Source organism: Notothenia coriiceps, unplaced genomic scaffold, assembly GCF_000735185.1.
Source record: "Notothenia coriiceps isolate Sejong01 unplaced genomic scaffold, NC01 NC01_scaffold00035921, whole genome shotgun sequence".
In the NCBI taxonomy this organism is placed as follows: domain Eukaryota; kingdom Metazoa; phylum Chordata; class Actinopteri; order Perciformes; family Nototheniidae; genus Notothenia; species Notothenia coriiceps.
The window spans coordinates 17,814-38,886 of NW_011368622.1; the positions used below are offsets into that span (position 1 = coordinate 17,814).

At 40.0% G+C, this 21,073-nt stretch overlaps 3 protein-coding genes and 1 long non-coding RNA gene across 7 annotated transcripts; 3 read left to right on the forward strand and 1 right to left on the reverse strand.

Moving 5' to 3' along the window:
- Nucleotides 1–4,953: 4,953 nt before the first annotated feature.
- LOC104963269 (embigin) lies at nt 4,954–9,226 on the forward strand. The gene is made up of 9 exons (XM_010791837.1): nt 4,954–5,013; nt 5,593–5,670; nt 5,779–5,962; nt 6,502–6,584; nt 6,772–6,908; nt 7,398–7,559; nt 8,010–8,127; nt 8,215–8,248; nt 8,348–9,226. The coding sequence occupies exons 3-9, from the start codon at nt 5,931–5,933 to the stop codon at nt 8,406–8,408; spliced, it is 627 nt and encodes a 208-aa protein (XP_010790139.1). The 5' UTR covers nt 4,954–5,013; nt 5,593–5,670; nt 5,779–5,930; the 3' UTR covers nt 8,409–9,226.
- Nucleotides 9,227–9,368: 142 nt separating this feature from the next.
- Nucleotides 9,369–13,271, reverse strand: mrps30 (mitochondrial ribosomal protein S30). Its single transcript, XM_010791838.1, has 5 exons — nt 12,642–13,271; nt 11,654–11,799; nt 11,385–11,490; nt 10,653–10,829; nt 9,369–9,881 (listed from the first exon to the last, which is right to left on the reverse strand). Exons 1-5 carry the CDS (start codon nt 13,246–13,248, stop codon nt 9,622–9,624), a joined length of 1,296 nt encoding a protein of 431 aa, XP_010790140.1. The 5' UTR covers nt 13,249–13,271; the 3' UTR covers nt 9,369–9,621.
- Nucleotides 13,272–13,594: 323 nt separating this feature from the next.
- Nucleotides 13,595–16,059, forward strand: hint2 (histidine triad nucleotide binding protein 2). Of its 4 annotated transcripts, none has more exons than XM_010791839.1 (6): nt 13,595–13,651; nt 13,939–14,148; nt 14,244–14,381; nt 14,513–14,617; nt 15,325–15,397; nt 15,480–16,059. In XM_010791839.1, exons 1-6 carry the CDS (start codon nt 13,610–13,612, stop codon nt 15,569–15,571), a joined length of 660 nt encoding a protein of 219 aa, XP_010790141.1. In that variant the 5' UTR covers nt 13,595–13,609; the 3' UTR covers nt 15,572–16,059. The 4 variants fall into 4 exon arrangements, 3 of the variants coding, with proteins under 3 accessions (XP_010790141.1, XP_010790143.1, XP_010790142.1); XM_010791841.1 differs by having other exon boundaries at nt 13,939–14,010; XM_010791840.1 differs by having other exon boundaries at nt 13,595–13,633.
- A 528-nt stretch (nt 16,060–16,587) lies between these two features.
- Nucleotides 16,588–19,828, forward strand: LOC104963273 (uncharacterized). Its single transcript, XR_800300.1, has 3 exons — nt 16,588–17,692; nt 19,528–19,593; nt 19,698–19,828. It is a non-coding gene; the product is annotated as an uncharacterized lncRNA (long non-coding RNA).
- Nucleotides 19,829–21,073: the final 1,245 nt, after the last annotated feature.

Below are 21,073 nucleotides of genomic sequence, written 5' to 3' on the forward strand. Positions count from 1 at the left end.
CATAATAGGCCTACCAGCCGCGGCGCCAGGATTTCAATTGTGGGTGGGCCAATGTAATTTCGGCTGGGCCTGTTCAAATGTTTTCTCGCGATTTTTGTTAATAATCTAATACAAATAGGCTATGCCTAGAATGACATTCGTGTTTACTGAGAGCATAGTCGATGTGTTTCCAGTCCCTGTAACCATGGCGACTGAATGTATCTTCTCCGCCGGCCCCGCCTCTCTCTGAGAGGCGAAGTCCCGGGAAAAATAATGTATTGAAGTCAATGGAGAGAGAAAACGTATATTGCGATCCCGTTTGAATTGTGCCATGAAATACACATAAGATGTTTGTCAATCTTAAAAAATCATTTCCATGCCAAAAAAGTCACAGTTTGTCATAAAACTGTTGAAATATAAGACTATGAAAAATACGCAACTAGAAAGACTACAAATCCCAGAGTCACATAAGTGATGTCACCATTGTTTTCCTCCACAAAGAGATAGCTAAGATCAGCGCCATATAGATAGAATCTATATGGTGCTGGCTAAAATAAGATAACTTTAACAAGATGCCTGACTAGATGACTTCGCCAGAGTGGCAAAGTCCCTCCTCTTCCGGAGGAGCTCCATGGGACCTTATTTCGGAAAAATTATGTATTGAAGTCAATGGAGAGAGAAAGATTATCTTTCGATCCCGTTTAAATTGTGCCACAAATTACACATATGATGTTTGCCAATTTAAAAGATAATTTTGCAAAACTGTGAAGTAACACATTTTTTTGTGTGAAACGCTCAATGAACTACGTCTCTGGTCTCGCACTCTCACAACAACACACGTCACCAAGATGGCCGTCACTACTGTCTTGTCAAAAAAGTGATTGACTACCCTCACTATCAACACAATGAAACAAGTCCAGAAGAATGTCATGCAAAGCTGCCTGCCTTCCTTTGATTCTCTCTGAACTGCATGATCTTTTTAATGTTTAATGTCAACCATTTGTGCAGATAGCATGAAGTAGAACAGATCGCCAGTGCTAATGTAGCGTTAGCGTTAGCATCTCTCCCCCGGGCTTAAATGGTGTATTATAGAATGATCACACCGGTGTGACAGTACTCTTCAAAGGTTTCACTTACTTCATGTTAAGGCTAATAAAAATGACAAGGCTAAGACTGTAATGCTAACTAACGTGCTTGCTACTAGCTAGGTAGCTAACTTTCATCAGACGGGAAGCGAAAGAACGAGCAAGACCCATTGCTGGTATGATAACAACCTGGTACTAAGCACACAGGCATCTTGTTAAAGTTATCTTATCTTAGCTATCTCCAGGTTGTTATCATACCAGCAATGGGTCTTGCTCGTTCTTTCGCTTCCCGNCATGATGATGGATAACTCTTCATCCCAATTGTGAATGTTTGCGAAACAGTAAAACCAATAACGATTAAATACAAATGGAAGCAATAGCAGGAATATATGATCTTACAGTAGCAAGGACACGATGATATTATAAATTTAATTGTAGCCTTTACTATCTAAGGCGTACCTAGAATACGGTGTTTTCCTACAGATTACTTTTACGCATTGTGTAGTTATAATCTTAGGACGATTAATAAGATGCTGAAGTGCTTTGTACACTTTGGACCCGCTTTACCTGTGCATATGACAAACCAATGAGAAAAGATTTTATCTGGGCCGCTTCGGCTCCAGCTGCTCCCCGGGACCCCGAAGTGGGTATATGTGCAGCCCTGTACTTCACACATCAACGAAATGTGCTCGGATATTGCTATATTGACTAAACATGATGATGATGGTGATTAAGATGCTTAATGTTCCGCTGTTCATTACTAATAAAAAACAACAGAGCATTAACACAAACATTCATGCTTTACTTTGAAATCATGCTGACATGTCGTTCTCAGCCGGCCATTCGTGTGTTCCGAAAATAACCCGGTGGACACGAGTAGATTTTAGCGGCGAAGAACGCGTGCGGAGGACTATGTCTAAAGTCCGTGTGTGTAAAGACAGTCCCACGCGCAGGATTTGCGATCCGAAGGCGCATTTTGGCCTCGACAAAATACAAAATTCGGATTCACAACTCGCCTGATGCCGAAGTTTGTAAATGTCTAAGAGATTTCTCGATGCAGATTCTTCAGATTTTTTATTTGTGGAAAATGTGTTAGCGTCCTGTTACACTGTTACACTTTTGCAACATCTTTTTAACATGCATTGTGGATGTGTTTTTACATTTTTCCAATCACACGTGTTTACACACCAAATTATTTTTATGTTCACACATAATCTGAGCACATATCTATGGCCCATAGTTTATTTTTCCCTTTTCTTTTTTTTTTTTCGGCTTGATTTGTCAGAGAGAAGCCCCATAAAGACTCCGCATCGATCGTCCTGTGATCGTTTGTAGCACGGTTAGTGAGCAGTTTTCTCATTCCACCTGGAATAGAGGGAGATCTTGGCAAGCAAAGCTAAACTTTACCTGCACCACCATTGCTGACAGTTGCGCTCTCTACCAGGTGGAGGTCTCCAGAAGCCAAAATGATTTGAGCGAGTGCTGGGAGCAGGGTGGAGCGAGCTATCTCACAAGTCTGGGCCGCGACAAAAAACACGGCATCTGGTTCTGGCCTGGCAAGACCTGAAGCCTTGAGTAAGTGCTCAAAGGCCCTAAACCCCTCTGAATTCACTGCGCGTTTATCAGGGGAAGGGACTATTTACAGTGTCTTATGTAAAGCCTGTGCTTCATCTCCGGTCTTCACTCCAGCATCTTGGGCAATTCAGGATGACGACACCGCACTTACGGCCCCTTAGACACTGCGCGGTCGCGCTTGACGTTCAGCGCTTTGTGGCCATTCCTTACTTGTTTCGACTTTTGTGCGGTCCACGATTTCGCCGCCTGCTTTGTGGGTAGCAAAGCGTAGCTCTTCTCTCGCGGTGCTCGTGTTTTAGTTGTTTTAATGTTCCACTTTTGCCGCCTCGACGGGAGCGTCAGCTTTTTTATACCGTGCAACGCTCCTGCCAATCAACCGCTGTGCTTGTGTGTCTGGGCGGGAGTTCATGTGATTGTTTCAGCCCCCCGCCGGCCAGGACAATTTCGCCGCCGTATTGTTTCGTTACTTCTATCAAAGTCCATACTGGATTAGTCTGATGGGGGCCCGCCAAGACTTGCTGGACATGGCTGCTTAGGCGAAAGTGACCCCAGGTTCAAACAAGATCGTAGCGGAAGCAAGCTTAGAGGGGGAAGCTAAGTGCCAGAGCCATATCAGAGATGGAGGCACTGCTGTCTGAGTCTTACCAGGGTTACAGTGAGCGGTTCTGCGTTCACAACACAGCACCAGCAGTCTCGGAGCACAAAAACGAAAACCCTTGGAGCTTCTTCAAAAAGGTGCACAACATCCTTTTCCTGGGGGGTTCCACTCCATCAGCATAGGGACGCGGATTGCGCAAACACGAGTTGTCTGCTACTTGCAATCTGTCGATGCTGACAAGTGAACCCGATCCCCGTGCTGTGTTGTGAAGCCATGAGGGAAATGTTCCCAAACTTGAACAGTGGCAAAAAGTATCTTGTGTTATTGCCCGCACCAGTTCTTCCATCGGATACGTTTTCAGTACCTGTGGAATATGTTACAGTGGGCAAAAAAGTATTTAGTCAACCACCAATTGCGCAAGTTCTCCCACTTAAAAAAGATGAGAGGCCTGTAATTTTCATCCTAGGTATACCTCAACTATGAGAGACAAAATGAGAAAAAAAAAATCCAGAAAATCACATTGTCTGATTTTTAAAGACTTTATTTGCAAATGATGGTGGAAAATAAGTATTTGGTCAATAACAAAAGTTAATCTCAATACTTTGTTATATACCCTTTGTTGGCAATGACAGAGGTCAAACGTTTTATGTAAGTCTTCAAAGGTTTTCACACACTGTTGCTGGTATTTTGGCCCATTCCTCGATGCAGATCTCCTCTAGAGCAGTGATGTTTTGGGGCTGTCGCTGGGCAACACGGACTTTCGACTCCCTCCAAAGATTTTCTATGGGGTTGAGATCTGGAGACTGCCTAGGCCACTCCAGGACCTTGAAATGCTTCTTACGAAGCCACTCCTTCGTTGCCCGGGCGGTGTGTTTGGGATCATTGTCATGCTGAAAGACACAGCCACGTTTCATCTTCAATGCCCTTGCTGATGGAAGGAGGTTGTCACTCAAAATCTCACGATACATGGCCCCATTCATTCTTTCCTTTACACGGATCAGTCGTCCTGGTCCCTTTGCAGAAAAATAGCCCCAAAGCATGATGTTTCCACCCCCATGTTTCACAGTAGGTATGGTGTTCTTTGGATGCAACTCAGCATTCTTTCTCCTCCAAACACGTCTAGTTGAATTTTTACCAAAAGGTTCTATTTTGGTTCATCTGACCATATGACATTCTCCCAATCCTCTTCTGGATCATCTAAATGCTCTCTAGCAAACTTCAGACGGGCCTGGACATGTACTGGCTTAAGCAGGGGGACACGTCTGGCACTGCAGGATTTGAGTCCCTGGCGGCGTAGTGTGTTACTGATGGTAGCCTTTTTTACTTTGGTCCCAGCTCTCTGCAGGTCATTGACTAGGTCCCCCCGTGTGGTTCTGGGATTTTTGCTCACCGTTCTTGTGATCATTTTGACCCCACGGGGTGAGATCTTGTGTGGAGCCCCAGATCAAGTGAGATTATCAGTGGTCTTGTATGTCTTCCATTTTCTAATAATTGCTCCCACAGTTGATTTCTTCACACCAAGCTGCTTATCTATTGCAGATTCAGTCTTCCCAGCCTGGTGCAGGCCTACAATTTTATTTCTGGTGTCCTTTGACAGCTCTTTGGTCTTGGCCATAGTGGAGTTTGGAGTGTGACTGTTTGAGGTTGTGGACAGGTGTCTTTTATACTGATAACGAGTTCAAACAGGTGCCATTAATACAGTTAACAAGTGGAGGACAGAGGAGGCTCTTAAATAAAAATCTACAGGTCTCTGAGAGACAGAAATCTTGTTTGTTTGTAGGTGACCAAATACTTATTTTACTGAGGAATTTACCAATTCATTCATTAAAAATCCTACAATGTGATTTCCTGGATTCTTTCCCCCCATTCTGTCTCTCATAGTTGAAGTGTACCTAGGATGAAAATTACAAGCCTCTCATCTTTTTAATTGGGAGAACTTGCACAATTGGTGGCTGACTAAATACTTTTTTGCCCCACTGTAGATAGATAGATAGATAGATGGATAGTCCTCCAAATAAACACTTAACAACAACACTTTGAAGGGGACACTTATTGTTAAGTTGCCTAAAGACCCGTATTTTATTTTCTGTCCTCTTTGGGGGACATCACACTGGAGCCTTTATCTCAAACATCATGCATGCAGTTTATTTTTGTCCTAATGTTCTGTGTAAAAAAAAACCTCCTGGGCTTTCTAGTGATGTAATACTCATGGGGGTGGGGCCAGCTAAACACATAGCTCATAACCAACAAGTAATTCCCTAAAGACAACTTTAATTTAATTTTTTAAAAAGCCAGTACAGATAGATTTAGATGTTCATTTTGTGTGTTTTATATAATTGCCTGTTTTCCTTTCAGAGACACCTGGCCCTACGCCCCCACCGCTGATTCCTATCGATCAACTGCCGACAGATGTCAGGAGCGTTGCTCTTAAAGGTCACTATTTTTCAATTGTAGCCTATGATGGCAGGGATAAGTGTTTTTTTTGGGTTATTGTGAATGTTTGTTAATTATGAATTTTCATTGTGCATGTGCTCCACGCAGGTGAGAGCCACACAGAGAAGGTGGAGCTGTTGAACCCTGTGAATCTGGCTCTGGAGTGCACCTGGATAGGTAACAAGGACAAACTGGCAAACATAACGGGGCTCTGGAAGAAAGATGGCGAGGAGGTAAAGAACAGCAATCAAACAGTGCCGATGGAGAACGATCAGTATAATCTCAAACGAGTGTAAGTACTTCACATGGCCACTATTTCATCCATTAGCGCAAGTAATTTGAACTTTTTCCTAAACTAATTTTTCTCTTTTGATAGGTAGATGCCTCAATCTTCTCACGTTTATGCATTTTTACATCATCATTTACAAAAATAGTCAATGTGCATATATTGTTAGAATTTGTAGAAAATATATTTGAATATAAAGCAGCTAGAGAAAATGACTTTGTTTTAGTTTTTATTTCAGTCTAATGTACAATTTTAAATACAAGACATATTTTGCTGTTTTTCTAGTAAAACGACCTTATTTCAATAGAAAAAAGTACTTTAATTTACCTGAAAGTAAAACACATTAAATGCCACTCACATTTAAATTATTCATCTTCTTCTTCTTCTTAGCCTTTATTTATCCAGGTAAAAAATCCCATTGAGATCAATGATCTCTTTTACAAGGGAGACCTGTCATCATATTAATGTGTTGCATAATAGTCAGGTTTTACCCCAAAATCACTTGTCCTAAACATAATTTGGTTTGTATATATTTTTGATTACAGGTTCAGCATTGTCAATGAAGAAGACCTTGGAAGTTACACATGCGAGTTTGGAAGTAAAGCCAAAATAGACTTTGTTTTGGCAGGTACAAATCTAATTATTATTATATTATTATTATTGTTATATTAATCACATTTGTATGCATTGCAAATGTATCAGCAAGTCACTGTTGTTTCATTATAATGAATATCAATAACTACTCTGAGTAACTCTGTTTGAATGGTACAACAAGCTGTGTTTTTACCATGCTCTTCCCCCTGTTGTCCCCACAGCTCCACAGATCGGGGAAGTGCGAGACAAGCCGATAGTCAGCTATGTGGGGGACTTTGCGGTGATCACATGCAAAATGGAGGAGACCAAACCAGAGCCCAGAACCTGGTACTGGTACAAAGCGAACGGTACAGACAAGGTGGGTGAGCTGCACAGAGCTGTGGCTTAGAATGAGATTAGGCCAATTGTGACATTTGAATTGACACCTTTTACCATACATTTCAGTTTTTAAATAAAGATTGAATAATGCCATCTGCACGGTACAGCCCTACACACTCATATTATACACACAGGTGATTAGACCTCTTCTTTAACTGTCCTCAAGATGTGTCTAATCAGGCAAATTGAAAACACGTGTGCAGGTGTCTATGGATTAAAGTAAATCTGTAATAATATTCAGAATATTGACTTTGTTTAAAGTTTTTTCACTTACAAAAACTCAATGTAGCAATGTACCTTTGTTCCTGTCTCTTCAATAAAGGCACTGGTGGCCCAAAACAAATCTTTCAAAAACAAACTCAGATGTTTTATTTTTGTTTCTCACAGTTAAAGAAAATCAACACATTAAAATGTAATGTAAATATATATAAATGGCCACTCACCCGTTTCACATTCTTTATCGTTCCAGGAGCAGATTATTGCAGCTGAAGAGCCTCTTCGATATGAAATCAAAAATGAAGAAAGGAACACCAAACTAGTGGTGTCCAGCCTGGTGGAGGCCGACGGAGGCTTGTATTTCTGCGGGGCGGTGTACGCCATCAGCACCAGCATGAGCAACGTAGAGCTGAAGGTCAGATGTGGAAAGTATAAGTGCATTTTCTCAAATACTGTGCTTAACGAGTGGTGTTTGGTCACAAGCCATAAAGGTTGAGAAAAATGCACTGTCCACATGACCTCTTCTCAGAAGGTTTCATTTCAACATTAAGTTTGAGACCCAAGGACTTTCCCTCATTGTACAAAAAGATCAAAGACGTTTTTTCTTCTCTTCTACCCCATTACATATTTCAATACAGCTCAGATTTATCCTGTGACTTGTGGTTAGGACCTTGTTGCGAAACACCACGTAAATTAACTAATGAAGAAGTTAAAACTAATTATCTAAAAATGTACAATTCACATTTAACTTTGTATAGTTAAAGTACATTTTGCCTGCAATACTTCTCTACTTGTATTTTAGGTTAAGTGTTTTACTTTTTCTTGTAATCGAGTATTTTTCAATTTTCCACCGTTACTTCTGAAGGTCATCAGCATCCACGAGCCTCTGAAGCCCTTCGTCGCCATAGTGATCGAGGTGATCGTCCTGGTCGCCATCATTCTGCTCTACGAGAAAAGCCAGTCTAAGAAAAACAACACAGCAGGTAATCAGACAGAAACAGACACGCCTCTTCATCTTTATGTGCATCGTATGTTGTGTTTCACATTTAAATATTCTGCTTTATTCTCAGCGGAGAATGGGACTACAGAACAAACAAATACACTGTGAGTACTATGGGAGTGGTGCAGTTTTTTAAAATCTTTTTAAGTTGTATGTATATATTTGTAAGTTTTTATGACGTGAATGTTTTGTTTCCTTATCAGGACTCAAGGAGAAAGTAATGGACCAGGGGAAAGCTCTTCGATGAGACAAAGAAAAGTGTAAAGACTTGAAATCCAAAAAGATCCAAGCTTCTTTAAATTTGCTTATATTCAAATGTGAATGATATACTTTAAAAAGCAATATCTCAGCAACTATTTTGTGTATGTTTTTACCAAACAAAGTGCAATAACATGTTCACAAGTAGCCTCTTTTAGTTCTAATGTTCACTCTTATCTCACTGGAACATTTTTTTTCTATTTTAATCTGTGCTGTCATGGCAGCTAAAAGAGCAAAGCATTTACCTTCTGTGTTATTTTCTCTATCTTGCCCTGTATTCACCCACTTCCTGTGGAAAAACTCAAATGCATCGCTTCTTTGACACCTCTCTCAAACATTTTTTTTATTTCTGGCAAGTTAAACCTCAACTTCCCTTTACTTTTTATTCATGAGTAATGGTTTGTGAGCAGTGCCTTACACTCTTCACAAGCACTTTCATTCATATTGTGCTTCTAACTGTCTTTTTGTTTATCTTTCCTTTTTTTCATACCTTTAGGTTTTCCCAAAATGCTGTTTATTAGCTTTAATAACTTGTGTGTTTTTCATGTTGATGTATCAGAAGGTGGTCCGAGTTATCAGCCTGCATTTAACCTTAAAGGTGTACCACTATATGTAAACACACAAAGGAAAACTACCAAGTCACTGCCTGGAATAACTAAGAACGCCTTTGTGTAGCTGGTATGGAGACAGTGTTTCTAAAGAGAAACCTCAAAGTCTGCTTGTACAGAACTACTGCACATGTGAAAAGAAGTTGTATAAATCCTTATGAGGCTTCAGATGGAGAAGAAGAAAGGATATATGGAATAAAAGAGGATATATCTGCATCAGTTGTATGGTCTTCCTTTAGTCAAGTAGTATAATGCTAATTCCATGCATTACTCTTTGAAAGGGAAGTGGGAATACAAGTTAAAAGATGCCTATAAATGCAAAAAATGTTGTTGTAAGCCCTGACAAACACAAGGGTCATTTTGAAAAGCATGTTTTTTTTATTTTATTTTTTCATAAATACAGCCTGCACCATTATAATACTCTGTGTGTACAGTGTTTTTCATCCCTTTGTTCATACTCAGATGGCTGTTAAAGAAAGCTGCTTTTTTGAACGTTTCATTTTATACACTCTGACAAACGTCCTAATTTCCGGCATGTTGGGGTTTTCCCCCTGATTTCTAGCAAAACCTTCCACATTTATACAATCTCCCTAAAGAAATCTGGAGAACGTCTACTGCTTGTTCATGAGGAACTGAACCAGAAGCTTGAGGACGTCGTCGTTCAGACCCACCACCTCTCCGTCCTGCACGCTGTCGTACAGCCGCAGGCTCTCGGTGCCCCACAGGAGGTTCTTTCTGGGGTTGTTAGCGTCCGTCTCCACAGAGAGGGCCACTGTGTTGAGCTGGTAGCAGAAGAAGGAGAAGAACTTCCCGTCTGTGATCACAGCCTGGGACACGAAAGGCCTTGTTACGTCCTCGTGGTTCCAGAAACCTACAGAGGTGAAAGGGAATTATCATATAATTTCTTCAATTAAATAATAATCCATTTAACAGAGACTTTAATGCAAACTGTGTCAGGGTGATTCGACCACTGCTACATCTCAATGGACTGATATTTGAGAAAGATAGTTGTTACTACCAAAAGAAAGATATACTAAATGTGAAAAAGCACCTTTGGATTTCCTAGATGTTCTTTCCTAGATGTTCTTTCCTAACACATGTCCCAAAGACTTACTATAGTCTCCATGAGGTTAAATACATGAAGAATAGAGTTGGGATTCTGCACTCATATACAATAAAAGAACAAACTAATCTAGAATCATTAAAAATATAAATGGTATTGTTATCTGATGTCTGTCCCTGTGTTACTCACTAGGGGTAGGAATCATCAGGCTCCTCACGATATGCTAAGTATAGCGATACGATATACTGCAATATATTGCGCATATATATTGATATGATAGCATGATATATTGGATTCCAGTGTCTTTAACATGTGACAAAAGCCTTCGTTTTCCACAACGATGTACGGACACAGGTCTTTGCACATGAAGTAGGTGATGATTGAGTTATTTTCTTAGCTCGCTCAGTATTTGATGGTAGCTTTGCCAAGCTAATTTAGATTTGCAATATGAATAGCTTATATAATACAATATCGATACTTGGCATCCGTGTATCGATACCATATTGCCACACAAATACTATGCTACTACTATACTAATACTATTCTGTATCGATTATTTCTACCACCCCTATTACTCACCCTGGTACATGGCCTGAGCTCCGGTCCAGGCGAAGAGGCTGGTGAGTGCGTTGGCTCGGAGAAAGACCTCCACCTGATCGGACTGCTGCAGCCGGGCCATCCTGTCTCTCTGGTAGCGATCCGGCACCAGGTGGAACTGAGTGTGACCGTAGCAGGCCGGGTCCGGTAACTTCGCCCCTGTTGATGAGAACCAGAGGACAAGTTTAATGTAAACAGAGCACAGCTTGCAGAGAAAGGGTTAAGGAACAACACTAAAGGCTTCTATATTTTTCTCCAGGATGATCATTTTATAATTGTTTTGTAATTCTCCATCCATATTTGCGACTTAATCATGACCGCTGTTGTATGAAACAGACTGTTGGAATTTACTTTCGTCAGAGATGCAACAATTAGTTGATCTAGGTTTACGTCCATTGTAAGAACAATTGAAAATGTTTGATGGTTACAGCTAGTCAGTGGTTAGAATAAGCTGATTAAGTTTTTTTTCCTCCGTATTTGACATCTCCAAAAACAACCATCTCTTTAGAATAAATGACCCACACTTTGTCATTTTTGTTGACTGAACAGCTGCACGTTTGGGCCCCCTAGTGGCACCAGAAGTCACTGAATAATGAGAATGTTACTTATACTACAAAATGTAACCAACATACACTCATTATTTGTTCTTTTGGCTACTCTGAAATCACATCATGAAAAAGTGAGAAACGTTGGATGTGACTGCTCTCGTGTTACCTGTAAACATGTTGTTGTCATACTGCCTTCTGAACAGAGGCATGACGCTGGGAGACAAAGTGACCTCTTGAACTTCAGCAGCATAAGAGTCCTCCAGCGAGATGAACTAAGAGAAAGGAAAATTACAAATAAAATGGAAGCTGTTATTTATATGTTATTATGATGTGACACTGGTAGAAAACCTTGCTCTAGTTTGGTAGGATTCATGACAATTCAATATTGACAGACTTTGTATAACATACATTTCATAATGTGAGAATGATGTGTACCTGGGGCAGTTGTTCGGTTATCCTGATCTGACTATTTGGCCGGTCATCGATCTGGAATCTGGTTGGCTCTTGCCGACCTCTTCGATGTCCCTTTGGGATGATTGTCTGTCCCCTTCGCCAGTAGAAATGAACATTGGGATCAATATCTGATGGAGAAACACAGAAAATATGACTCAAAACGCGGTGTCTGTGGAAAATTAAAAAAGGTAAGAATGCACAATGATATTGCTATTTTAATCTAGAACTAGATACCAGGTAGGATCTATGGTCTATGTGTTGTCCTCATTTGAACTTTTGTAATATGTATATATCTGTTCAGTTCTACATCATTGTTAACTTCATAGGTGTTCTCTTATATTCAAATGATACATTTTCCCCTGTTAGCTAAGAATGTATTTCACTTGTGTAAGTTCTCAGCAGTTTGTGTGGCTTTTTTGTTGAATGAAAAAACATATTTTTACTGCTCATCTTTAGATATTGTATCAGTTCCAAAGTCAAGTAACATATTGTATCAGCAATAGTATTAAAACAAATTAAATAACACCTTGTTAAAGATGTACTGTATATGTATTTGTAAGCTTTACGCAGCACTTTTGGTGAGGTGCAGTACAAATTAGAACACATATTCCAAGCCACCAGGGCATAAAGAAGTTTCTGAGAGCGTTTGAGAAGATTGCACTAGAAAATGTTTGGCACTGCTGGTTGATGCCATGCAATGTTCCCATGATACACTAATTACTACAGCTCCCAGTTAACTTTAGTGAGTTAATATGTTCACCAAGAAAGTAGCAAGCATGTCACATTATTGGTGAAGGTGTTCATAACAACCTGCTACAATTGCTTAGTAAAGATTAGAATACAACTTTGTTTATTGGTCCACATATGAAACTAGCCACATTCACAGTGTTGCCACAAATTGAGTTTAAAGTGGATGCTAAAGCAGAGGAACTCTCCAAAGTTTGACTGGTGGCACAATAATGATCCGTACCCAGACTGGACGAGAGGAACAGTGGGTTGTATTTGGCCAGACTGAATGTGAGTCCAGTCACCAGGTTTCTCAGAAAAGGTCCAACCATCTGCTCCTGCTTTCTGTACAGGAAAGGTGCGCGGTTCCTCAATTGCCAGTGCTCCTGTAAAATCACACGAGTGACCAAGGAGCGGATCTCCGTGAACCCATCATGTCCAACCCCCGGCACTGTGGTCTGAGCAGCGGCCGGCTGCTCCTCCTCTCCCCCGGTCTCCCTCTCCGGGCTCAGGGTGTATTTCTCAGGCAGGCCGGGGATATATGCGGTCTTGGTGAAGTGCTGGTACCATGTGTCCGCGTTCCTTGCAAAAGTCTGAGGGTAAACCACAAATTTCATCCGCTGGATGCGAGTGATGAGAGAGAGCTTCTCCTCCACCGGAGAGGCACATATCTTCTGTACCTGCTCGTCAACCTGTCTCCCCCGGGCAGATTTGCTTTTAGCCGTGAGAGAGGGGATGATGGGCGGATACGCGGGCTCCTTGACGGCCGCCTCTGTGTGTGCAAGCCTTTGGTTCCTAAATGGAGGCAGGTTTTTAGGAAAGAGCAAGGGCAGACGTGTGCGGGCCGCCATGTTTCTTCAACGACTTCTTCTTTCGTTGACATAAGATCTAAGTTTCTCCCACAACAGCGCCCACTGCGGCACGAAAAGTAATAAACATGGGATTACCATACTGGAGAGTGTTTCATGTCTAACCTTGATATATACAGTCTATGGTCTAAACATCAACCCTATATATTAACTAATACAATAAAGCTCCATATTTTACTTTATTTTAGTTAGAGGCCATATTATGTGATTTACGTATACAGCTAAAGTTTGAAACTATACATTAGAAAACGTTAGAGCTCTTGAACCTACCCTTGAACAACTGAAACGCCCCCTTTGGACGCATTTAAAGATATCGTAATTTTGACATAAGCACACCATTATCATGGAAATAAGAAGAATAAAGAACGTAACTATACAGTACCAGGTGCAATATTTGGAGACAATAAGCAATTAAGTCATATGTAACAATTAATGAGGGGAAAATACAGCAAATTATGTTATAATTCCAACTGAGACAAGTCATATACCAGAGGTGATTCAGAAAGGGTAAACAAACGTGAAGGCAACACCAATGTACAGTAAAGAGTTGTAGTCTGTGAACAAGATTTTTTAAACTGTGCAGTGTTGTGTTAAAAAAGACACAAGATAAAGCTTGGAATATACTTCCGAAACAATACATTAGCTGGTTAGCTAAACATGTATTTTCGTCAGATTTTGCGGACGCAGTTACACGGGACGAGAACGGTCCAACTCCACCGCTTGGACCGTGTTTGTCGAGCCGAGGTAGCTGCTCTGAAAATAATCCATCTCATTCTCATAAACATTTTATTTTCCTCGTGTGCAGCTTTGCATTTTGAAAACGATTGTCCTACCAGCCCTGGTGGTGTCTGTGGGGATTCTGCAGTGCCCCACCACCAAGAGGTTTGGTGAACTGTGCCCCCCAGAATTTGTGCTGTTTGTATGCTAGCATCCGTTTTTCAGATCACAGGTGTGTGATGTGTCTTTCTGACCTCCAGAGACCACTGTGCACAAAGAGTGACGAGGTGAGGCTAGCAGAGGAGGCCAGCAACAAGTATGGCTCCCCAGCTCCAACCATCTTCTCTAAAGTGATCGACAAAAGCATCCCTGCAGATATCATTTATGAAGATGAGAAGGTAAACAAAACAAACCATGTTATCATGTTGGCCTGTTCCACGTGGAAACCACTGATCAATCAGCAGCTTGTTGAGGTTAAGAAGTTGTGCAACCAAACACTTAATTAATGTTGTTTTTGTGTGTTTATCAGTGTTTGGCATTCAGGGATATCAGCCCAAAGGCACCTGTTCACTTCCTTGTTATACCAAGGGTCCCTATTCCCAGAATAAGTGAGGCCAAAGATGATGATGCTGAGGTAATGTTATTCCATCAATTTGCTCAACCTGCCACTCCTGTTTAGGGATTGTGAGTGAGATTTGGAATACAACTACATCCACATTCACAATATATGGATGGCATATTTTCATTCTTACACTCTTTGTATGTATTTTCATTTATACTACTGCCTTTTTTTTAAAGGGACATATTTAGGAGCCTTACTGCAGGGATTTCCCCACGCATCAGACACAAGAGAGTTAGTGAAGATGGACATTAATGTTGGGCAATAAGGCCTTCTCTGAGTTTGGTTTAAATTCTTACAACTTTATCTTACCCCAAACAATTAAGAATAGTTCCAGACCAGAAGTTATTGAGACATACGTGACAGGTATGTAAATATACTTACACTTAGAGCTCACACACATTTTGTAACATAAATCCAATATGCCTTATATGTCTCCTGCATTATTTAATTTATTAACTGTCAGTGAAATGCATTACCATAGTCAAAACCTAATATGAAAGTGTAGCAAGACAATTTAATTGATTTAGTACATTTAAATACAGGTAAATCTGACATGTTACACATTAAAATGCAAAGAGCAAGAATGTAGTACTCTGAATACATTTTTGCTCCAAAGGGTCCTTTAGTAACAACACCCGAAATGTTTAATCTTTAAAACATACATTATTATATTATGCACCCCTATGAAAACCATGTCTCTAACTCAAATTCAATTTCAGCTCTTAGGACATTTGTTGATTGTTGCCAAAACCGTGGCGAAGCAAGAATCTCTAACTGAAGGCTACAGAGTTGGTAGGTGACAGTTACACCTATAATATATACAGGCTGCTTAGTGAAGTATTAACAAAATTCTGGGTATCTTTCTGCCATACAGTGATCAACGATGGAAAGCACGGTGCTCAGTCAGTTTACCACCTTCACCTCCACGTCCTGGGAGGAAGACAGTTGGCGTGGCCACCAGGATAATGGCGACATGTATGACTTGATATATGATGGGTGTAGGTCATATTCTCTTCCCATCCTTCTGTACAAAAAGTAAATTCAGCACAAATAATTGTTTAATGGACTAATTCAAAAGTGAATACATGATAATATGGCTGCAAATAAAGACATTATTAATGTGGAATGGCAAAAGGTCAATTTGGTTATTTTATCTTTCAGTCGGTGGAAAAACAACAAATTGTCAGCAGATTATACTACCACTACCAGTTACAGGTGTAATCTTAACAGCAATATTATCAGGTCTTTTTTATCAGTGGAACACATTTCACTTCTTGCTAGATTTATCCCTGTCTCTGGTCAGACAACATACATTCAAGTGGCCATAGACATCATTTTGCTTATGAATTGGATATTGATTGCCCAAGTGAATGGCTGTAGAATGGCGTTTACATTAGTTCCCTGTAAATCTTGCGTTTAGGGTGCGATTTGTCACAATAAAAGCTTCAGACATATTAACCGTTATGTGTTTTGCTTGTTTGCACCGGCGGAAAGTGAGTAACCTACTGAATTCTACTTTACACTGGGCACTTTGTGAGGTTTACTAGGAAAATACAATACTTTGTCATTTCCACTTCATATTGCCACAGTCGTTTTGCAAGTGGTCTGAACTTTGGATTTGCAGAGAAATTTTGACCAAAGTTATCTTGAAAACTAGAGGCCAGAGAGAGTCCGCTGGGACGACAGATCTTAATCTTATCAATTTTAATTACCGTACACATTTAAAATGACTTATCAGTAAATGTGTTGCTTTATTGCAGTATTGGAATGTACATTGACTCAAAGTACGATAACTCACAAAAATAGAAAACAGACAAAGATTTTACAAACAGATTATGAAATCACTTTATAAAATATGATACTGTGCTGTAGGTTAAACTTTCCAACATAATGCAAAATGATTCAAATGGGCTCCACATCAGCTGGAACATTGAAAGGCTTTAAAGCATCAGTGATAGATTATGTATTCTAATATCTTGTTCTCACTGGAGAACCTTTTGACACGGAGAACCCTGTTTTCTTTGTGTGCAGTCTACTTTTCTGGTGATTCATGCCCTCAGTTACCATTCACACCCTTCACAGATGGCATGTGCCGAGATATGAGCAGTGAGGGTCGGAGCAGGGACACATATGGTGTGACTGAGTGGGATGATTCACTGACCCCGGTGCCTGTGAGCAAGGTGACTATGGATCACTTGGGAAATGGACGGTTGAACTTTCCTCTATGTTTACTTATGAAATATCCTTGAACGCAGTTATCAGACAGACTGATATGAAGCTCAGCAAGAGGAGAGGAAATCAGGGCTGTAGTGAAACGTGACCAGAATAGATTTTTGGACATTTGAAACCGCTTTCATCCAGTAGGAATAATTGGATGGCGTTAGAAAAGTGGAAGAATAAAAGGAGATTTTAAGAAAGTCAAGATATCAGCACATTTCTTGAATATTTTGTGCATTTTAGTGTGTGCTGCTGTCATCTTGACAGTTCTCTCTTGATTTGTAAGAAAAAGTTGAAGTTGCACACATGTGGTTCAGCTGTTGAGTAACTTTTTGATGGTCCAAAGTCTAAAGTATTTTCATAAACGGAGAGAACTTATCTAGTTGTATCATTATTTCTCTGACAGGCCTGGTCCTGCATATCTGATAATAACTTGTCTTCATAAATCGATTTGGGATGATAAAGGTTTCAATAAAATCTGCTCTAAACTGTCAAATGTTTTGAACCGTCACTAACACCAACAGTTAGCTGGTCTAATCATTACAAACAGCAGGTTTCTACCAGCTGCAGACTGTTTGTGTCTGAGGTGACGGGTCGTCTTCACCTTGGGCCATAACCTATGATAAAGCATATTGGTGGATCTTTAACCGGTGGACCCAGCTTCAGCGGCAGATTCCAGAGGATTGCGAAAGTGTGCAAAGCTCTGGACGAGGCATTAGTGCGTGGGAAGTTGGTATGCATTCATGCAAGTCCACTATAGGCTGATATTCTCTCCAGGGGGCAACAGACGAAGCCTGTGCCGGGCAAAGGTTGATTTCAGTCTGTTCTGCACTTGACAGCTACTGTCAATCAGCTCTCTGCCAGGAGAAGGTAAGGGACATTTAAGCATATTTATTTTTTTATTTTTAGAGTCTGAAAAGTCTTATGTCAGGTGTGTTTTGTTGTAATAAGTTGCTATGGGGACTAGCTTTCCTGTATGAGGATGATGCACACAAAACATTATTTTACTGACATGGTACACCTCTTTTTGCTTAAGCTGACATCAGTTTAATTGCAGAACACAATAAACACATATCTTGATTACATTTATGATTTTAAGGCTGAGAAATATGCACGCACTTGTAATTGTTGACATGTTGAGGGAAGTCATGTTTGTGACAAACACATGACTAACATAGGGAATATCCCTCATTTGATGTGGGCAGGCTGCCAAGCTTTTAATTGTTTGGTCAACGAAAATGTTTCTTTACTGTAAATCACTCTCCCAATAAGATGTGCTCTATAAAAGCTAGACAAGCAGCTACAAGCATTAATTGTTTTATCCAAGGCTTATAGTCACTATACTGTACCTCGGTGACTACTTTTGACGTTTTCCTATGGGACTATAGGACTTCTTCTATACATTTTTACCAAAAGATTCAATATAACACTCAGTGTTCTTCAATGGTTACATCTGCTTTCTGGGTAACGTACATATCCAAGTTGTTAATGGAACTGAAATCTACTTTGCAGGGAATTTGAATTGATATTTGCAGAATATTAGACTTTGCCGTTGCCATTTCATATTGCCACACTGTAGTTTTGAACTTTGGTCCAAAGACATTTTTGACCAAAGTTATCTCCAAAACTAGAGGCCAGAGAGAGAATCTGCTGGGTTGACAGATCTTAATCCAAAATGATTTTTATGCCATATATAATTAGAGAATGTGTCGCTAATTTGCAGTGATGAAAAGTAACTGAGCACATTTACTTAAGTGCTGTTATTAATCACATCATTGAGTTAGGTAATTCAATTGTATGCTACTTTCTACTTCAACTCTGCTAGATTTCTGGATTATTGTACTTTTTATTTCACTTCATTTATCTGACAACGGGAATTATAAGTTATTTTTACAGATTTCAACATAATGATCAATTTATAAAATGGTATTCTGCTTAGATTTAACTTTTTTTTGTGTAGAATAAATAATCTTAACAGTATGTAAGGTCATTAAAACGTGTTCCAGCTATTACATATTTACATGCTGCCTATGTGGTAAAGCATCAGTATTGATATGTGATATACATTATTACAATAATACGGTATATCTAATAACCAAACTCTCTGAAAGGAACCATTCTGTGTACATTTGCTGTTAATATTGGTTGTACTTTAAATTAAGGGAAATCTTTAATGTATGACTTTTACTTGGAAAGAGTGTTTGAATTGATTGAATTCTTTACACAGTTAAGTTATTAGAAGGAACAACTTGAGATCTTACACAGTAGTTGATAGGTTTACACACTAGATGGCATTATTTCACAGTCCACACAAGGAACCCCTGAAGCCATGATCATGTATTTTCTACAATATTCACATGTCATTACATACTATTTTTCACCTAAAATTGTATTAACCAGTGATGTCGGAGATACAGCAACAGCATATTGTGGTGTAGTGTGGGTATTTGGGTCAAAGGGTAGTCTACTATATCGAATGCATGCAGATGTCCTGCAATGCATTCTGACACAATATTCAGAGTTTGGACATTTTGCAATTGCAGTCTCTTGCTCTGACCCATTGTTGCAATGACTTTGGTGTCAGTCTTGTATAAATTACCAGAGCAGTTCAGTTTCATTAAAGATATTCTGATCTGCTTGGAGTAAAGGGTCTTAATGCTCATTTGTTTTTGGTCGTCCTAAGACTGTTTTGTCTATTATTCCAGCAACTACAAGATGAGTGTCCAAGAGGATTCGGTTAAGAGCAATGGTGTCGCGGTCATGGCTGAGAGGTATGTAAAATAATGCATGTCCCAAAGAAAATAAATCTATCATGTAGATTTTATAGGGCAATTTGATTTTAAACTATGTTTCTAAAAATATTGTTCATCTACAGCAGCTGTACTCAGAAGGCTATGTCAGACACAGACTTAAAGATGAACTCCACTCTGAACGGAGAAGCCATCACTTCCGAGCTCAGCTCAATGTCCAAGCTGGAGGAAGCCACTGAAGGACTTTCACTAGGTGAGAGTCTCACTAATCTAATGCATTTGTACTATATACTGCATCACTAATAGTGCTGTCTTTTATTGTGACATTCTGATTATCTTTAAAAGCGACTGATGAGATCTGAAAAGGCAGTATAACTCTTAAATCAAACACTAATGTCTTGAAACCTATGCAACCTGTGAAAGGGGATATTGAATAGACATTAAGTCTAAAAAAAGGTAAAAAGCCAAAAGAGTCACTGTATTAGCAGCTGCATTAAGGGTAGATTTTGTGAGATATGTGTTCATTGTGTTCTAAACTTAAACAAACAGGACAATATGGGAATGCACAAAGTCTGTTTGGTGCCTAACCCTTCCAGCAGCATTCTGCAGGTGCTAAGAGGTGTGGTGTAGCCTCAGATAACACTTGAACATAAGAATGACCCTCATTTCTAGCTTCAGGGTAGGATTGAGCAAAAATAGTTTTTTGCAGTTTGTATATCTGATAGGCTCTCAAACAGTCATAACATGTTAGGTCCCTAGAATCTAAAGGGAAATAGCAACATGTGCTTGTGGATAATATAACTAAAGAAAAGGGATCAATACAAAATAAGACGATAATAATAATAATAACTTGAATTTATATAGCGCCTTTCATAACCTCAAGGTCGCTTTACAAAGAAATATACAAGGACAAGACATAAAACATAAACATAAAACAGGGGGCAGAAATGGAAGCGTAAGGGGGGGGAGTGAGTTATTGTTGGAAGGCGATGTTGAACAGATGAGTTTTAAGGGTTGATTTGAAGATGTTGAGAGAAGGGGCGTTGCGGATTTCTGCAGGGAGGGAGTTACAGAGGGTGGGGGCAGCGACACTGAAGGCACGGTCCCCGAAGGTGCGGAGGCGTGAATGGGGAATGGAGAGCAGGCCAGAGTCTGAGGATCGAAGGGTGCGGGACGGGATGTATGGGTGGAGGAGATCTGTGAGGTATTGAGGGGAGAGGGCATGGAGGGATTTGTAGGTGAGGAAGAGGAGTTTGTAAGTGATGCGGGACTTGACCGGGAGTCAGTTGAAGAGATTAAATTAAGTTTCAGTGTAAATATAAGGTGGGAAGTAACTAAGTACATTTACCCAAGTATTTAAGTACAATTTTGAGAGACTTGTAGGGGAGACCAGGGACAGTTTTAACACTTTTTGGGTTTTCCCCAATAGGTAAAAAGCCATTTACACTAGGATAGCCATTTTGCTATATTATACATTCTCAATGTGTCAACTACTGAAACA